Raw genomic sequence first — 17,529 nt, 5'->3', positions numbered from 1 at the left:
TAATGGTATAAATAGGAACCCATTGCTCACATGTTTAGGTGAGATGAAGCCAACGACAAAAGGTAATCATGTGCAGTGTAAACACACACTGCTGTATGGAGCAGGGATACCGGCACCAAAAGTGGAACAAGCAGGCTAGCGAGCGGACTCCATGCGAGTCAAATCACGACCCTGCACCTGGGGAAACAATCCAAAATGCAGTGGGGCCTGTTGTGCCCCAATTAGTGTCAGCTTGAATAATACAGTGAATGATCCGCAAAGTACTTAGCAGGAAAACGAGCCTTCCAAATCTGAAAAAAGCCAAAGAGCTGGTTGTGGTACAACCTAATATGCCCTGAAGTGGCTAACTGAAGCACACCGAGTCCGACCGTAAAGTAAGTATATGCGGTCAGCGCTAAGTAGAATAGAGAGGTGCTGTAGCCTGTAAATAGCTCTATGAGGCCAATACATTGGATAGATGCAGAATGGTGGGACAATGAATATTGGATGCCTGCTGATGTCAGTATATACAGTGGGTAAGTCAGCTAACCACTACTTGCGCCCTTAGACCGTCAGATCTATACTATAGGAACAAATAGACTGCACGCATGCAGTTGCCGGCAACAGTGTTGCAAGCCGGTTCCTTGCTGATTCACTATAAGTAGTTGATAGGATTTATCTCACCCTATTCCATATGATCCTGAACATTTAATATGATGTTTAGACAGTTGGATTTCTCTTAAGTTTAATTACCTTTATTTTATATTGGATATGTATTATAGTTTATTTTAAATCATTCACTAATCATCCAGGTGATGGATGAGTGCCCATACTAGGTTACTTTCTCTTGTGTGTTTATAGATTTAATATCCTTCACATATTTACACTGATAACCTCTGTTCCTGGAGACCAGTCTTCTTCCTTTGAGTTGGGGGGAGGGGCTCAAGGTTCAACATGGTGGGAGTCAAACTAGGAGAGAGAGGGAGTCTGTTTTTTTGCATAGACGGGGATCGAAACTTGGGGAAGAGCTCCCACGTCCCATCTGCCTGTGCACCCATATATGTGTGTGTGTGTGTGTGTGTGTGTGTGTGTGTGCGCGCATGCATGTGAATCATATGCAGCCTTTTTGGCCCCATATAGATCATGTCTCCTACATGATGAACTGTGCAGACTATTCGCACTGCGCCCCCCCCTGCCTACTCCCCCCGGTGCTCGCGACCACCCTACCTTTCTTTCTGGCATGCGGGGGTCATATGACATCATGCCATGACCCTGCGCCGTCATTTGACGCCGCGTTGCCATGGCGACGCGTCACCGAAGACCCGGCTAGCAGCACGTAAGTTAGTTACAGAGGCCTCACGTCTCCCCCCGGCATTTACTTCAAATGCCGTAGGCAAGAGCGCCCGCGCCACCCCAGCAAAATCTCCCGCCCCCCCCCCCTCGGGGGCACGCCCCCCAGTTTGCGCACCGCTGGCTTAACCGATGCTGCACATTAAGCACATCTAAATCCTGAAGAAGTCCTAAGCATCTACCCAAGCAAATGAAAAACCTTGTCTTTATTCTTGCCACCAGCTCTCTAACCAATTATCAATATGAAGATGTAGTCAGACCAACTGTTCATGCTCCTGGGGAAGCAGCAGATTCCAGACCGCGGCATCATCCGGCAGATTTACATTTTTCCGTGCAGTGACCCTCTCAAGAGGACACTCTTCCCTCCCGACCCCCCACCCCCCCGTTCCACACTCCCCAACCAGGCAGTCAAGGCTTTTACGGTCCCCGAATCACATCATTTTGCTTTTCTTCCCATCACTACGGAGACAGTAAGTCTGGCTACATCTGTGGAACAAAAAGGTTCAAATGTGTAACCAGATACATCTGTTTCAGTTCTACCTTCATTGCTTTTGCCTAGATCCCACTTTTCAATCTGTAAAAAAAAGTTTCAGGGTTTTGACACTCAGAATAAACAGTCATATTTTAGATTATCAATTACAAATTCAATTTTATTTAATTTCTTCGTCAAACTCAGTTACGTCATCCCACACTTCAGCTAATGAAAAGATTGTCACTGAATGAGTAGAAAATGGTGTGCTGTATCAGCAGGCAGGTAGACAAATTTATCCTAGATCCGGAAAGATATGGAATGTACATGTAGGTTCGGCTCGTACACAGATCACAAGGTACAAACAAGTCTTTATGCAATACAGACTTACAAAACAATACAGTTCTCTTCACAAATTTTTTTCACAGAATTCTGCACAGCAATCTTGTAGAAAAAGTAGAATTCTGCAACACCAATATAAGTTACTGTTGCTTCATATACATTATTACTTTATACCTGCACTGTCTCTCCCATTGCACACAGGACAGGTTGAGGAAACATTTTATGAACATGATTTGGTGGTAGCAGAACTGGTTAGTCAGTAACTAAATAGGAGTAATACAGAACTGCCAGATCAGTACTGGGAACTTTTCTGCTACTGTATTGTCTCATGATAAATCGACTATTTAAAAAAAATTGGTTGCATTTATAACCAAACCCTGTACAATTACTTGACAAAGAATGTGGTGCTTTTTTTAAAGGATCAATGCAATTTTTTGGTGCGCCTTATCTGTGTTACTGGATGGATCTCAACATATTCACACAATGTAAATAGGCATATTAACATCAGCTCCATTTACACTTTTCCTTCAGTAATATTTCGCAAAACTATTTCATCCTCAAATTCAAAGTCAGTGCTGCAATAGTACAATCACTTGGAAGGAGAGGGGGAGAGGAAAAAAATTACAGTATGTGACAAATGTGAGAAAGGTAGCACAATTTAAAATGCCCCTAATAATTACCCTCAGCCATTTAGTTAAAATCAAGATCACAGAAAGCTAGACCGTTTGTCTCTGTGACGGACCTAGAATAAATGTTTTTAGCCACCATAAAGCGTATTTTCCCCATACACAGATGAAAATAGACTTCTCCTTATGACTAAAAAATATATATATATATATTTTTTTTTTACTACAGAACACAGCAGCCATTATGCTTCTGCTTGTTACTCTCACCCCTTCCCCCACAAGAAAAAGTAAAGCAAGGTCTACAAAAATAGCAATTAACTCTAAAAATAGTTTGCTGATTTGAGAGTTTCATTTAAATTACATTCAGATGTAATACAGCTATTTATAAGGAACAACGCAGTGGCATGGTGCTTGATAGGCTTATTTTCCAAGCCTGGTTGCAACAGGAGTTAGCAGTGTCAGTGCTTTAGTACAGTATGTATATCCCTGCCAGTATCAGTATCTTGTCTGATATTCGTGATGCCAGCGATTAAAATCATTGTAGAAAAGCACAATGCTTCCAGAAGCCATGCCCGTCATTATACACCTGCAACAAGGTAAGAAAAAACAGTTGTTCAAATTGTGTTTTCATCTTTTTCATTTGAAATATTATACAGAGGGAAAATATACATGTGTACTGTATATAGATCAAAAACTTATTACATAATTAGTATTGAAAGTTTCTTGTTAATCTCTAACAAAAAGTTGCTGGAACCCAAGCAGAATGACTTGCACATATAATACCTACACTGATCCATATATATGTATTCATGAGAAAATATATATTCCAAAACAAATTACAATATTAATCTTCTGTATTTCATTAACTACATATTAAATTGAATCAATACATTCAGTATGCCTCCAATCTTACAGATGGCTTTTTATTAAGCATATAATTAGGCATGTTTTATTTCATCCAATAGGGCAGTGTTTTCCAAACTTCTCCTCATGACCCGCTGCCACACCAGCTTTCTGAGACAACCACCTAACATTATATTACTATACAAGAAAAGTGCATTCACCTGGATGCAAGTGCATTGGTTATTCCCAAAACCTGGTGTGGCCATGAGTCACGAGGACAGGTTTGGAATAGACTGGAATAGACTGCAATAGGGAAAGAGTTGGCTTAAAATACTTTAACTAATCATATGAAAAATGGCCAAAGTGGGTAAACTTGATCATTATAAAGAAGTTGGGCTGTGACTGGACAAAGTTCCATCATCTGAGCCAAATACAACAAAGGCCAGGAGTCATCAAAGTGAAATGCAGTGCATCATGCCCGGTACCTCGCATTTCACTTTGATGTCTCCTGGATAAAGATTTTACTTCACAGCAAACAGCTGTCCCTTCTTATGAAAGCATTTATGTTCAAGTTAATTTTCAACATTTCCTAATATTGTTTTATGCAGTACAAATAAACATGTTGGTGTCATGTCAGCTTTCTTTAATGGCAAGACTATAGAATTTCACTCCAGGGACAGTGGCCCGTCATTACAATAAATTCAGAAGCAAAGTGGACATCACATGCGTAAATCTCACCTTTGGTCAAAAGACATGGCCATGGAACGGATGCCAGCATCACAGCCTGGATAAGCAAAGAGCTGTTTCATGTCAGATACCTGCCACACCATAACAACTCCGTTATCGCCTCCTGTAAGCAAGTACTGTCCATCTCGACTAAGAAGAATTGCCTGGGAGGTAAAGCACAATGTAATTCAGGTTACTTATAGATATGTTAATACATTGCATTAAACAACAATACACACACACACACACACACAATGTGTATGTGTGTATATATATATACACACACACACACACACACACACACACACACACACACACACACACACACACACACAATTGTATTCATTTATAAAATATTTATTCGGAAGAGATTCTCTGAGAGTTACCTCTCATTTTCAAGTATGTCCTGGACACAAAATTATGTTGACATTACACTTTTACAGTTACAAACATATTTAAAGCAGGAAACAGCCAAAGACATGAGGTAAATTTGAGAGCGACTGTTAAATTGTCCCAGAAATGGGGTGCTCGATAAGAGAAAGAAAAGCGACCAAATTCTTTATTTAACCTAGGAACCATACAATAAATCTCCTTCTGCCTTCATCCATCACAGAGAAGGATGTGTCACTGTTTATCTCCTCTTCTCCTTTTACCCCTTGACCCCTTTCCCTCAAACCTCTTTCTCCTACTCTAATCTCCAGACTCACATATTTTCAACTCCTCTCTCCACTCTGTAACCTTTCTCTCCTCCTTCAAGCACACAACATTTATACCCTTACTCAAAACAGGAAGCTTAACCCTACCTGTCCCTCTAATTATGCCCTGTGTCCCTCCTGCCTCTAACCTCTTGAACGCTTTGTATTCTCTCACTTGCTTCATTTTCTTACCTCCTATTCTCACCTAGATGTCTACAATCTGGCTTCCGCACTGCTCACTCCACTGAAACAGCCCTCACCAAAATAACTAATGACCTCAATGCTGCCAGAAACAAAAGTCATTATACTCTGTTCCTGTTGCTTGACATCTCTGCAGCATTTGATACTGGGGACAACCTTCTATTCCTTCATATTCTCTATACTTTTGGTATGCATAACAGAGCTCTATCCTGGATTTTTTCTTACCTCTCCCATCGTTCTTTCAGTGTCTCGTTTGCCAACACCTCCTCCTCTGTCGTTCTCTCTGTGGGGGTACCCCAGCGTTTTTTCCTGGGATCTGTTCTCTTTACACACTCTCTAGGCGATCTCATCGCATCTAATGGGTTCAAATATCACTTCTATGCTGACGACATCCAAATTTACTTGTCAACCCCTGACCTTACACCGGCTATACAGACGAAAGTCTCTGAATGTCTCTCCGCTATATCATCCTGGATGGCCCTCTGATGACTCAAACTTATCATGTCAAAGACAGAGTTTCTTAAACTTCCTCCCAAGCTTGGAAGCTACACCGTTTCCTCTGTCGCTCTACTGCTAAAACTCTAATGCAGGTTCCCATTCTCTCCCGTCTCGATTATTTTAACCTTCTACTTTATGGCCTTCCTGCCTTGCACCTGTCTATCCTACAATCTAACCTAAATGTTGCTGCTAAAATCACTTTACTCTCTCCTAAATCGGTCTCTGCGTCTTTCCTGCTGAATCACTCTCCTGGTTTCCTATTAAATCTTGTGGTACTTATAAAATGATCTCCTCACTTTTAAGGCTACATACTCTTCTACTCCTCCTTATATCCCAGCCCTAATTTCTCGCGATACACCTGACAGACTCTTGCGTTCTGCTCAAGGATATCTTCTGTCTACACCTTTTGTATCTAAAGCCCTCTCTCACCTAAAACCTCTCACTCACTACCCCACACCTCTTGAATGCACTTCCCCTCATTATCCGACAAACACCCTCTCTCTCCACTTCTAAGACCTTAAAACACACAGCATTAATGGGTAGCTCCATTTGGGGAGTGTTTTTTTTGTATGTATGTGGGGGTTTGTATGCATTTGGTGAGGGGGGGGGGGAGTTTTGTATGTATTTTGGGAGTGGGGTGTTTGTATGTATTTGGGGGGTGGTTTATTTTGTATGTATTTGGGAGGTGGGTTTTTTTGCTTTGTATTTAGGGGTGTTTTTTTTGGTATGTATTTTATTTTGTGGGGGGGGGATTGTGTGTGGGGTGGGAGGGGGAGAGAGGGAGGGAATGCTTGTGAGGGAGCGGGATTGAGTGACAGTAGGGTAATTTATGGAGAGGAGGTGAGGGGGGAGTGAGGAAGAGGGCGTAAGAGAAATACATGGGAAGAGGGGGGGTAAGAGGGGGGGGTAAGAGGGGGCTCGCAAGACCACCGACACAGGGGGAGAGGCCCGGTCATAACTAGTCCTGGGCCCCTTGGAAACCTGTCTGCTGCCAAGAGGCCCACAGAACAGAGCCTTGGGGTACCCCACATAAAAAATATTCAAGTGGCTCGAGTTGAAGCCTATTGGAATCTTCCTGATAAGAGATAAACCAGTTTAAAGCACATAGTCCAATAACAGAGTACTTGAGCATAATAGTATGGCCAACAGTATGAAAAGCCTTTGCAAAATCTAGGAATATTACACTAGTCAACTGTCCATGTTCCACTCTACACTGGATCTCATTGCAGATTTAAGAGGATTGTTACTGTGGAGTAATTTGGTCGGAAGCCAGATTGTAATTGACAAAAGAAAATGCGACTTCAAATAAACAATTGTTGCTTAGTTAGGAATGAACACATTTTTCATGATTTTGGATAACAGAGGTAGAATAGAGATGTCTGTAATTGACAAGAGATGGGCAAACCAGTCCAAACCCGTTTCCCGGATTTTTTTAGGCTAAATCCGATCACCCCACCAAGAACCGCCTGCAGGTTTGGCACAAAAAAATCAGAACAGGTTGTTAAAAATCCGTGCTGCCTTAAATGGATTTGAATAAGGGAAAGGCAAACCCCTAGGTTAAATTAGGGGAGTGCACTTGCATCTCATCAATTTATACCCTCTGTGAAGTCAGGCATATTATACATAATCTGGGTTTCTGACTCTTTGTATTGTAAAGGAAAAACAGGATGTCTATGTGAATTGATTGGATATATCCACGATGTTTATGTCTTGAAATATACAATAAAAAAGTTTGAAATAATAAAAAATAAAAAAAATCCGTGCTGCCGGTATCTCTCTCCTGTTTAAATTTCCCACATCCTGCAGACCATTAAGAAACCATGACGTCATCCCTTGCGGCTTCCTATTGGCCCGCGTGACTAGGACACACACAGAGACATACAGAGAGATACTGGATGCACCAACGGAGGTATCTGAGGAAGCAGGTGGTCCCCTGAGCTGAAACTAATGGGGTTCATCTCCGGATACCCCTCACTTCAAATATAAATATATATATATATATATATATATATATATATATATATATATATATATATACATATACATATACATATACATACACACACATGTCAAAATGTCATTGCCAAAAATCCCTTGCTGCAGGTTTCTTGTTGCCTTTTTAACCCACCATAACTTAAAATGTGATGGTAAACCCTACAGTGTTTTGTTTAAATCCTACAGCCTTCAAAATTGCAAAGCCAGTTACAACCAACCTCACACTGATGAGACCCATTAAGGTTGAAACATGTCTGAGTGGTTTCTCTGGCTTTGCATCTGATTCCCATGCTGTGCTTAAAAGCTGTGTTAACAGCAAGCATTAGCTTATAAGGGTTCCATGTAAAAATGGAGTTCAGGCAAAATGTGACACTGCTCATTTGCATGTAATTTCCCAGAATCCCTTGCTGCAGTGGAAGCACTGTATGTTAGGTGATAATGGTGAAAGGCAGGGTTGTGCACTATCACACACATATATATATCTTCATGTCTTGAATTAAACCAGGTGCTATGCTATTGTAGTGAGTTACTGTGCTAGATAAAGCTCCATAAAAGTCAATCCAAGTAGTTCTACATATGTGCAAAATAAACGAAAATATACAAGATGGAATCTGCACTCCAAGTAAACCAATATCAGGAACAAACATAAAATGTACTATAAATTTAGTGGGCTCCCCTCCACCATCCAAAAGACAAAGTCGGCTTGCCGTGTTAAAAAAAATATAAAAATTTAAAAAAACCAAAAAAAACAGCACATACCTTTTTTTTTATTCAGTTAATATTATGATCTCTTATTTATAAAGATCCACACACTGTATTACTGTATGCAGTGCAATACAATAGAAGTGTGAAAGACAACCATACAATTCCATCATTAACTTACACCAAGGTGGGCCCTGCTCTACTAATGAGATTGCAATGTGAACTCTATTAGAGAAAAGTTGGATGTGCTCATGATAAATAGAAACATGATGGCACAAACCAGAACTGTTATCAGAACACAAAAGCAAAACATTGTGTATCCATACACAGGAATACGAAGGCATATAATATTACAAATCTATTTCTTCATAGGCTAAATCAATACTCATTTTGGTCCCTCATTTGCACAATTGGCAATCTCCCGAGGCTATTTTGAAATTGCAATGATTGCCATGACAAATAATTATTTGCTACACTTAGAAAATTCATCTGAAGAAAATCCATTAACCTTTTGGTCACGGTTCACTTGAGTTTTATACTCTGTGCTTTTTATGAGAGAAATGCTATACTAAGAGGCAAATTAAGGCTATTAATCTTTAACCCTTCCACAACCTGAGAAAGTGATTCCTCTGATATCTTTATTAAATTAAGGCCATCTATTCAGAGGATCCACCCTAACGGATGTCACAATGCAAATTTTCTATGTGCCAGATTGGGTAAATAGTAAAAAAAAAAAAAAAAAAAAAGCCGATTTAGCAAAGAAACACGACATGATCATAATGTCTTAAAAATCACAAAAGAATCTGAAAGCTTGCCAGTGTAATACTGTAAATAAACTCTACTGTTCACTACTTCTTCGGATCACAGCTAGAAAATCCCCCCCCCCCCCCACCACCAAAAACAAAAACCCCTAGAGCTCTTCTGTCTACCAGGAAATAAGGCAAATGCACCATGGCCCAGAAGCTAAACTACTGAATAAAGTGTAGGAAGCATGGAATGCCATTTCATAAGGGGAATGAAAAATGCAAGCCTTGTTACGATTTATTTTCCCCCAAAAAGTGTTTGCTAATGCTTTGGGCTTAAGGTGTGAGTAAAGGCATTGGCTCTGAAAATTATAACACTGCTTTGAAGCAGAAGAACCTGGTTCAAATTCTGACTTCAGCTTCTGGTGACCTTGGGCAAGTCATTTTATCTCCCTAAGCGCCAGATAACAAAAGCAGATTGTAAGCTCTATGCGGTGGGGTCTCACTGTTTCTGCAATGTCCAATGCTGCGTGTAACTGTTACCATTAAATGTATTAAGCGCCGAGTCCAATTGGGAGAAAAACGCTCTATAAATAAAGTTATTATTATTTAAGAACAATATATTATGGGATATCTCCTGGTAATGTTTTGATTTTAGGTATACAATATAATGCCTGGAAAGGGCCTCCGAAATAATGATGGTTTTAATCTCTAATAATTCAATGTTTAAAACGCCCAATATGATGCTACAGTAAAGGGTTATTCTTTTCCGACTCGGTCTCAAACTTTCTGAAAAAAATTCCACCTATAAAGGCCGCAAACTTTTTTTTTCCTGGAAGAAAAAATATATTTGTGTCTACTGTAGATGAGCCAGGAGTTTCTAATGTGCACTGTCTTATGTCAAGAGCAGAAAGGGAGCTAAGGCAGCAGATAATGGTGGATGTCATAAGGTAGACAGGATCACAGAGATCCTGTGAGAGGGAGTGAACCAAATCTAGAGATGGGAAAAAGTTAAAAATATGGCAAGGATTACATATAGGGAGATAACGAAAGAATTAAGAGTACCGAGGCATGGGAAAGAAGCAGAACGACATGGTGAACTAAAGGGCAAACAGTGTATGGAGCAAGTGTTAGGCTGCGATTATACAGAAAAACGTGTCGCCCGTAGCAGCACAAAAACAAATTTTGAAAATGCAGTAGCAAGTGGGGAGACAGTTGAATTTGGTATATATCACGTATGTATGAAACATGTTTAGTGCACCGTGTGGTGTCGCTATGGGTGACACCACAAGCGTTTTTCTGTATAATCGCAGCCTAATGGCACACAACTGGGAAAGTATAGAGGGGCATCATTGGAAGGGTGGTAGAGGGAGTCAGTGGAGGGGTAGAAAAGATGCAGTCATGAGTGGGAAAATAGAGGGAGAAGGGAGAAGGGAGAAATGAGAGTGAACAAGCAAAATACAGAATAACGGGCGATAGTGAATGATAAGGACAAAAGCCACCAAGCAGCAAAGGTGGATAAGGGGCATGGCTGAAGAAACAAGTATTTTAATAAAATGGTAATGGGGTAAATAGAGTGGAAACAACAAAACTTAAAATAATAATCACAGAGACAAATAAGGGAAGAGGAGTGCAAAGCAAAGGAAGGGGGAGGGGTATGGGTCAGGGAGGAGGGAGGATAGGGATGCTGCATGTGGGGAACATATAGGTGAAGCCTGTAGAAGAGAATTAAACAGAACAGTTGCAGGAGCAATGAAAGAGCAATTTTCGTAAGACATGCTATTTTCCGCTAGGAAGTATGGCAGATTCCCATTTCTAAAGTTGTTTTGAAGTTCAAACTGTGATTTTATGCTATTTAACATGCTACTGTATATTACCTGGATAGCTTTAATGTACAAGAGAGAGAGTACAGGAAGAAATCAATTAACATAATTTGCCAAATAATATTAATGCACATCATGTATTTTTCCTAGAATGATAATTATTTTATCAATAGATGATATAACCCTTCATTAAGACATGCACCTATATAATGTACAAAGTTTCTTGGCTACAGTGGTGAGAAAAAGTTTTTGAACCGCAATGATAATTACGAAAATTCCATAGTTTTTATATGATCGTCTTCATGAATCAAAACCAGTCTTTTCTTAAATATCCAATAGGGTTTATGTTAACCAATTCCATGTCTTTTGAAACAAAATGATGTATGAATTAGACAAACCATGAGTAATTACGAGTCAGGGTATGTGCAAAAGTAAGTTAAACCCTGGTTTTATCAGCTAAATTAAAGGGGATAATTAGAATCAGGTGTTTAAATAATTAGGTGGACCTTCAGGTGTAAGTTTGGTAGGCCCCACCTTATATAAAGATCAGGAACTTTGTGAGTTTGGTCTTCACCATACAGGTGTGTGGAAACACAATCAAAGCAATCTCTATAGACCTCAGACAAGCAGTTATTGATGTTTATCAGTGTAGAAAGGGTTACAAAACCTTTTCTAAGAATTTGCGGCTCCACCAATCCCCTGTCAGACAAATGGAGAAAGTTCAAGACCACAGTCACACTACCCAGGAACGGTCATCCTACCAAATTTCTCCAAGAACAAACCGGCAAATCCAGGAAGTCACACAGATCCCCAGAGTAACATCCAAGGATCTGCAGGCCACTCTCGCCATAGCTAATGTGAGTGTTCATGACTCAACTATCAGAAAAGACTGGCAAGAATGGTGTTCATGGAAGGATATCCAGGAGGAAACCACTGCTCTCTAAAAAGAACATTGCTGCCCATCTGAAGTTCACCAAAGAGTAAGTCGATAATCCACAAGACTTCTGGAACAATGTTCTATAGACAGACAAGTCAAAAGTAGAACTTTATGGACTCAGAGAAATGTTATGTTTGGTGAAAACCAAAACTGCGATCGAACAGAAGAACCTCATCTCAACCGTCAAGCATGGTTGTGGGAGTGTGATCGTTTGGGCTGCTTTGCTGCCTCAGGACCTGGATGGCTTGCCATCATTGACACACCCATGAATTCTGCATTGTATCAGAAGATTCTGAAGCGAAAGTGGGTCGCAGCAAGACAATGATCCTAAACATACAAGCAGATCTACAAAAATGGCCACAAAATAAGAAATTATGCATTTTAGAACAGCCTAGTCAAAGTCCGGACCTAAACCTCATTTAAATATTGTGGCAGGACCGGAAGTTCATGTAAGGAAGCCTTCAAATGTCATCGAGTTGAAGCAGTTCTTTATGGAGGAATTGGTCAAAATTCCTCAAAACCGATGCGAGTCTGACCAGCAGTTACAGGAAATGCTTAGTTGAAGTTATTGCTGTTCAAGGGGTACTGAATCTAAAGGTTCACATACTTTTTCACACATGGATATTGAATGTTTAATCATTTGTGGATAAATAAATGTTGAAAAAGTATCATGTTTTTGTGTCATTTGTTTGATCAGGTTATCTTATCTATTATTATAGATCTAATAACATTTTAGGTTTGAAATGTGAAAATCTTAAATGTTTCAGAAACTTTTTCTCATCACTGTACATCTTCTGTATGTGCTGAACAAACAGAAATTACTTGACAGTAAGCAGCAGACAACCATAAAAATGTCGGTTTTGGACAGTAGAGATACTGCTGAATATTTCAACCCCGTAATAAAAAAACTGAAGAGAAACAGGAAAAATAAGGGTGGGAAAAATGAGACAAAAAATCTTCACTCCCTTAAAAAATGAAAAAACATTATATTGTTGTTTGCTTGCTCTTAAAAACAAAAATATCACTTGTGCCCCATGGATTATGCAATGTGAGCAGCTACTGTGCCCTTTTCAATCTCAAAACAAAGCAAATAATTGCATCCCTTGGGTTGAGCGGGTTAGTGTCTTTGCCTCAGGTAACACAGCTAGATTTTAGGAGTGGATTTCCTCTTCCATCCAAGTTATTCATTTTGACATCTAAACATTGCATAGTAGATGTGCTTTGACATGCTTCTGGCTGGGGCTCTGGTGGGCAATGCAGTATTTAAAACAAAAACAGGTGTATAGCGTTGATTAGGCTCTGAGTTTCCCCAGGCAGTCTGGAGGTCTCTTGGTAGTTTTCATGTCGCAGGCTACAAGAAAGTAAATTAGAATTCTGTCCTGTGTCTGATGATTGTAAATTGTTACTTTTGTCGACATCCTGTGGCTCTGGCTTACCACGACACATGAAACACAACCTGTTTTACTCCCTCCATTCAGTCAATGGCAGCCAGGGTTGACCTTCGGGTTTCCTTGGTTTCACCTCTAGCCCCCCTCCCCCTTCCCATTTCTTCAGCAACAAACCATGAAAACATCAGTCTGGCAGAGCCGAGGGCAGGTACTTCTCATTGGGGGAGCTGGGCTTTAATCACATAGTTGCCACTTGCCTTCTAGCATGATAAAGTGCAGAAGCAGTTGGGGGGGGGAGGTGAAGGGGGGGGGGGTGTGGATTTTTAAGTCTAAAACCCAACAGGGACTGCTTTAAAAAAAAAGAAAGAAAAGCTGTAGTACACATGTGTTCGGCTGGACTGCAAAGAGCGGAACTTCCCCTGCCTCAGGCAACCAGCTCCAGCTTCCAGCACAGACTGAAACACTACAGAAATTGTTTTAGCCAGCAAGGGATTTCAAGATATTTTACAGATTTATTAGCCTGCCTGACAACATAATCACAACTGAAAGTGACAGATTATCAACATTATTATTGCAAAAGGGGGGGGAAAAGTTACAAAGGAAAAGCACTGCTGTGGACTCGATTATTCAGGGTGATTCACAATAATTGCCTCTTCTCCAATATTTGTACAAACTCGGTTACACACAAAAGGCGAGGAGGGAAAGGAGAGATTTGAGATAGGCATTACATTTCAAGTGCTAAGAGATCTGTCAGAACAAGCGTGATTAGGGAGTAAGCTATACCAGTATTTTGGCAAGATGCACGTGTATTAGCTACGCTATGGGGATTAGTAACATTTTTGTAGACGTCCATATTTGATATAATTAACTCACATTTTATAGCCCTCATTACTCCAATCCCAACTATCGTTTGGCAAATTATAGATCGAGAAGTCCGCAAAATGCTCATAGCGTGGGTATATATATGTGTGTATGTATGATATATATATATATATATATATATATATATATATATATATATATATATATATATATATAGATAGATATAGACACACACATTTATACGTTGCTGCCAAGATTGGTCTAAATCAGCGGTGCTCAAAGTGGGGGGCGCTGGATTTGTCTGGGGGGCGCGGGTTGTTGCAGAGGGCTTGCGGTCTTCCCCGAGGCATTTAAATTAAATGCCGGGGGATCGCGTGAGGCCCCTGCAAATCTAAAACTTACCTGGACTCTGCCGGCGTCACTCGTGTCCATGGCAACGCTGGATCGTGTGACGTTACACGCATCAAATGACGCTGCGGGTCACATGATGTCACAGGCTGACAGGATCAATGAGATCAATACAAATCACATACAGAATACAACAAAAAATAAACTGGCGCCTAAAACGAATCCAAAAATGTACAGTGAATAAACCTGACCATATAAAATGTCCAGTCCTGTCGAACGTTCCGAGGTCTGGTGTGTGTATATATATATATATATATATATGTAGAGGTATCAGTACCGTGTTAGCCGAGCTTCAATAATCAAAAAATAAATAGATGATACCGTTCTGTGGCTAACGAAATGCTTTTATTTGTGCGAGCTTTCGAGATACATATATATATATATATATATATATATATATATATATATATATATATATATATATATATATCTTATACTATATTAGTGAAAGCACTGTATGTTTGCCTGCCTGCATGCATGCATGCCTGCCTGCCTGCCTGGATGTCCGGTGTCCCTAGGGGAAATCTCATTGGTCCCTTGGGCCGCCCCCCGCACACCTCTCATTGGCCTGAGGCGGAGTGACGGGCCAAAGGACACACATACACAGGGACACACACACACACACACAGGGACACAAACACACACACACACACGGACACACACAGGGACACACACACATACACACAGAGGGGGGGGGGTGTACATTAGCAGCATGTATAACCCGGGGGGTGGGGCTCACATACCCACCGGTCCCGGAGCCTCTGCCTCTTCCTCCCCGAACATCAGCCTCCACACCCGCGCGCACCTCCTCCTCTCCCCATGTCTCCCGCGCTTTCAGCCCCCCCCCCCCCCCCCCGGCGCCGCTACAGTCAGCGGGGGAGCGAGTGCCCGGGACACAGCGGGGGAGCGAGCGCCCGGGACACAGCGGGGGAGCGGCCACAACAAGCTGCCTCCCGCCTTAGATCCACGTGGGAGCTTCCGGACGGGTGAGTGAGCGGCCTTCACCTCCCCTCACCCCCCTTCACCTCCCCTCACCCCCCTTCACCTCCCCCTCACCCCCCTTCACTTCACCTCCCCCCTTCACCCCCCTTCACCTCCCCTCCACCCCCCTTCACCTCCCCTCCACCCCCCTTCACCTCCCCTCCACCCCCCCTTCCCCCGGCGCCGCTACAGTCAGCGGGGGAGCGAGCGCCCGGGACACAGCGGGGGAGCGGCCACAACAAGCTGCCTCCCGCCTCAGATCCACGTGGGAGCTGCCGGACGGCTGAGGGAGCTGCCGGACGGGTGAGGGAGCGGCCGGACGGGTGAGGGAGCGGCCGGACGGGTGAGTGAGCGGCCGGACGGGTGAGGGAGCGGACTTCACCTCCCCTCACCCCCCTTCACCTCCCCTCACCCACCCTCCACCTCCCTTCACCCCCCTTCACCTCCCCTCCACCCCCCCTTCACCTCTCCTCCACCCCTCCCCTCCATCCCCTCCACCCCCCCCTCACCCCCCCCTTCACCTCACCTCCCCTCCACCCTTCACCTCCCCTCCACCCCCCACCCCCTTCACCTCCCCTCCACCCCCCACCCCCTTCACCTCCCCTCCACCTCCCCCCTTCCCACCACTCCCCCCCACCCCCCCCTTCCCACCACCTTCCCCCCCACTTCCCACCACCTTCCCCCCCTTCCCACCACTTTCCCCCCCTTCCCACCACTTCCCCCCCCTTCCCCCCTCCTCCTCCCCCCCTTCCCACCACCTCCCCCCCCTTCCCACCACCTCCCCCCCTTCCCACCACCTCCCCCCCTTCCCACCACCTCCCCCCCCCCTTCCCACCACCTCCCCCCCTTCCCACCACCTCCCCCCCCCTTCCACCACCTCCCCCCCCCCCTTCCCACCACCTCCCCCCCCCTTCCCACCACCTCCCCCCCCTTCCCACCACCTCCCCCCCCCCTTCCCACCACCTCCCCCCCCCCCTTCCCACCACCTCCCCCCCCCTTCCCACCACCACCCCCCCCCTTCCCACCACCTCCCCCCCCCCTTCCCACCACCTCCTCCCCCCTTCCCACCACCTCCCCCCCTTCCCACCACCTCCCCCCCTTCCCACCACCTCCCCCCCCCTTCCACCACCTCCCCCCCCCCTTCCCACCACCTCCCCCCCCCCTTCCCACCACCTCCCCCCTCCTTCCCACCACCTCCCCCCCTTCCCACTTCCTCCCCCGCCCTTCCCCCCTCCCCCCTCCTCCCCCCACCACCTCCCCCTTCCCCCCACCACCTCCCCCCTTCCCCCCACCACCTCCCCACCACCTCCCCCCCTTCCCACCACCCCCCCCTTTCCACCCCCCCTTCCCACCACCCCCCCACCCCCTCCTCCTCCCCACCTCCCCCCCTTCCCACCACCTCCCCCCTCCTCCCCCCTTCCCACCACCTCCCCCCTCTACCCCCCCTCCCCACCACCTCCCCCCTCTACCCCCCCTCCTCCCCACCACCTCCCCCCCTTCCCACCACCTCCCCCCTCCTCCCCCCCTTCCCACCACCTCCCCCCTCCTCCCCCCCTTCCCACCACCTACCCCCTCTACCCCCCCTCCTCCCCACCACCTCCCCCCCTTCCCACCACCTCCCCCCTCCTCCCCCTTCCCACCACCTCCCCCCTCTACCCCCCCTTCCCACCACCTCCCCCCCCCCCTTCCCACCACCTCCCCCCCCCCCTTCCCACCACCTCCCCCCCCCCCTTCCCACCACCTCCCCCCCCCCTTCCCACCACCTCCCCCCCCCCTTCCCACCACCTCCCCCCCCCCTTCCCACCACCTCCCCCCCCCCTTCCCACCACCTCCTCCCCCCTTCCCACCACCTCCCCCCCTTCCCACCACCTCCCCCCCCTTCCCACCACCTCCCCCCCCCTTCCCACCACCTCCCCCCTCCTTCCCACCACCTCCCCCCCTTCCCACCTCCTCCCCCCGCCCTTCCCCCCTCCCCCCTCCTCCCCACCACCTCCCCCCTTC

The 17,529-nt window shown here is 44.7% G+C and overlaps 1 protein-coding gene across 4 annotated transcripts in view; it reads right to left on the bottom strand.

Annotated features, from left to right (window-relative positions):
* Nucleotides 1-1,951: 1,951 nt before the first annotated feature.
* The window catches only part of LRBA (LPS responsive beige-like anchor protein), a 608,431-nt gene continuing 592,853 nt past the window's right edge, over nt 1,952-17,529 (bottom strand). For all 4 annotated transcript variants that reach the window (XM_075613691.1, XM_075613682.1, XM_075613662.1 and 1 more), the window contains 2 exons: nt 4,348-4,499; nt 1,952-3,352 (listed from right to left, as the gene is read on the bottom strand). In XM_075613691.1, the coding sequence (XP_075469806.1) occupies nt 3,262-3,352; nt 4,348-4,499 (243 nt within the window). In that variant the 3' untranslated portion in view covers nt 1,952-3,261. The remainder of the gene's footprint in view (nt 3,353-4,347; nt 4,500-17,529) is intronic.

The sequence above is a fragment of the Ascaphus truei genome, chromosome 1 (assembly GCF_040206685.1).
Source record: "Ascaphus truei isolate aAscTru1 chromosome 1, aAscTru1.hap1, whole genome shotgun sequence".
In the NCBI taxonomy this organism is placed as follows: Eukaryota; Metazoa; Chordata; class Amphibia; order Anura; family Ascaphidae; genus Ascaphus; species Ascaphus truei.
Note: the sequence above shows the minus strand (reverse complement) of the source record. Positions and strands in the feature narration are given on the sequence as shown.